The sequence below is a fragment of the Dipodomys ordii genome, unplaced genomic scaffold, assembly GCF_000151885.1.
Source record: "Dipodomys ordii isolate 6190 unplaced genomic scaffold, Dord_2.0 Scaffold224, whole genome shotgun sequence".
Taxonomy (NCBI): Eukaryota; Metazoa; Chordata; class Mammalia; order Rodentia; family Heteromyidae; genus Dipodomys; species Dipodomys ordii.
The window spans coordinates 182394-184473 of NW_012267440.1; the positions used below are offsets into that span (position 1 = coordinate 182394).

General features: G+C 41.2%; 1 protein-coding gene across 1 annotated transcript in view; it reads left to right on the top strand.

Moving 5' to 3' along the window:
• Gemin5 (gem (nuclear organelle) associated protein 5) overlaps positions 1 to 2080 on the top strand; it is a 61213-nt gene that overhangs the window by 35299 nt on the left and 23834 nt on the right. The window contains 1 exon segment of the mRNA XM_013035824.1: positions 30 to 239. Within this exon segment, the coding sequence (XP_012891278.1) occupies positions 30 to 239 (210 nt within the window).

Consider the following 2080-nt stretch of genomic DNA (forward strand, 5'->3'; position numbering starts at 1 on the left):
TAATAGATAACTAACCCTTCAGTTATAAGTACATACTGCTTCTTTCACTCTGCCTTTCTTTTTCTAGAAGTCATCTCCCAAATACTATCTTTTCCAAACAGGGAAAGGGCACTTGGAAAATGGACACCCTGAATTATTTCACCAGCTAATGCTTTGGAAAGGAGATTTAAAGGGTGTTCTTCAGACGGCAGCAGAAAGAGGGGAGCTGACAGACAATCTTGTGGCCATGGCACCAGTAGGTATGTTCTTCTCAACAAAAATACTGACGTCTCTAGGCTATGTTTACCAGCTCTTAGCAGTACCAGTCTTAATCATATAACCACTTATTAATACAGTTACAGGCTGGGCGCTGGTGGCTTACACCTGTAATCCTTACTACTCAGGAGACTGAGATCTGAAGATTAAGATTCAAAGCCAGCTCGGGCAGAAAAGTCTCTGTAAGACTCTTAATCTCCAATTAAGCACTCAAAAACTGGAAGTGGAGCTGTGGTTCAAAGTGGTAACAGCACTACCCTTGAGCAAAAGAGCTCAAGGACAGTGCCTAGGCCCTAAGTTCAAGCCCTTCATGGACAGAAAAGTAAATATAGTTACATACAAAGTTAAAGTAGTAAGCTAATACTTCATCCCAACCCCTACAAAAAGGCAGAACACTAACACACTTTAATATAAAAGCAATGGTGATGTATTTATTCATTCTGTGCTACTGTAACAAACTACTTTGAAGCTACGTACTTTCTAAAGAAAAGAAATGTATTTAACTCATAATTATAAACCAATATTTGCTTAGTTCTGGAAAGAGCTTCCTGATCAGGATCTGGCAAAAGGAGATTGTCTGAAGCCAGAGAGAGAGGTGCCAGGCTAGAGACTAGACTCAAAGCCTTATACACACACACTGTATTACTTAATCTATATACCCAAAGCCCAAGTGTGTACTTTTTTTTTTTTTGTCGGTCATGGGGCTTGAACTCTGGGCCTGGGCACTGTACCTAGGCTCCTTGGCTCAAAGCTAGTGCTCTACCACTTGAGCCACAGAGCCACTAACGGTTTTCTGTTGGCTTATTGGAGATAGAGTCTCACGGACTTTGCTTGCCCAGACTGGCTTTGAATCAGGATTCTCAGATCTCAGCCTCCTGAGTAGCTAGGATTTACAGGCGTGAGCCACTGGCATCCTGCAAGAAAAACAAACCCAACCCAACAAAAACATAAACCCAACTCAGCTTGTTCTTTTTAATAACCATTTGCTCTGCTTAGGAACTAGTCCACTCCACAAGATAAATATGGAGCTTTTCCAGGTACAGTCCCCCCATGATCTAATTACCAGCCACTAGTCATCTCCCATTTCCCCCCTCCCCCACATACACTTAAAAGATTCCACCACTTCAACACAGCTACCCTAGAACACCGGCCTCCAGCTCTGAGGGACAAATCAAAGCATCTAAAAACATCAGATTTGTTGAACAATAAGTGCATACCTTAACATTTTTAACATACCTATAACCTGCACTCAGTTCTTAAATTATAAAGAATTTATCTAACTATATTCACGTGTACAAAATGACATATATATATATATATATAGAATACACACATACACACACACACACCTACCTGTATGTCAGTAAGAACTGCTTAAATGTAAATGGTATGTGTACTTACAATAGAAACTCCCATAAGTGCCAAAAACTGGGGCAGCTCAGTGAATTCTGACACTGCATGGAGCTCTAAAGTGTAGGAGATGAAATGTATCAGGAAATAAGTGCACAACAAAATATGCTACTTTTCTTTTTTTTCCCCAGTCTTGGGGGTTAAACTCAAGACCTGGGCTGTCCCTGAGTTTTTGTGCTCAGTACTAGCTCTACCACTTGAGCCACAGCTCCACTTTCCAGCTCTTTGGAGGTTAATTTGGAGATAAGAGTCTCAAGTATGCACCCTGAATATAACAGCACCCATGTCAAGAAACTTGCCATCATCAATACCGCAGAGTCACCTCGTGCTCCTTTCTGATTACTTTCAGGACTTGATTGCTGATGGCAGTTGGTTGCTATTTGATTGCCTCAGACAGCACTATTGTTTTCCTAAG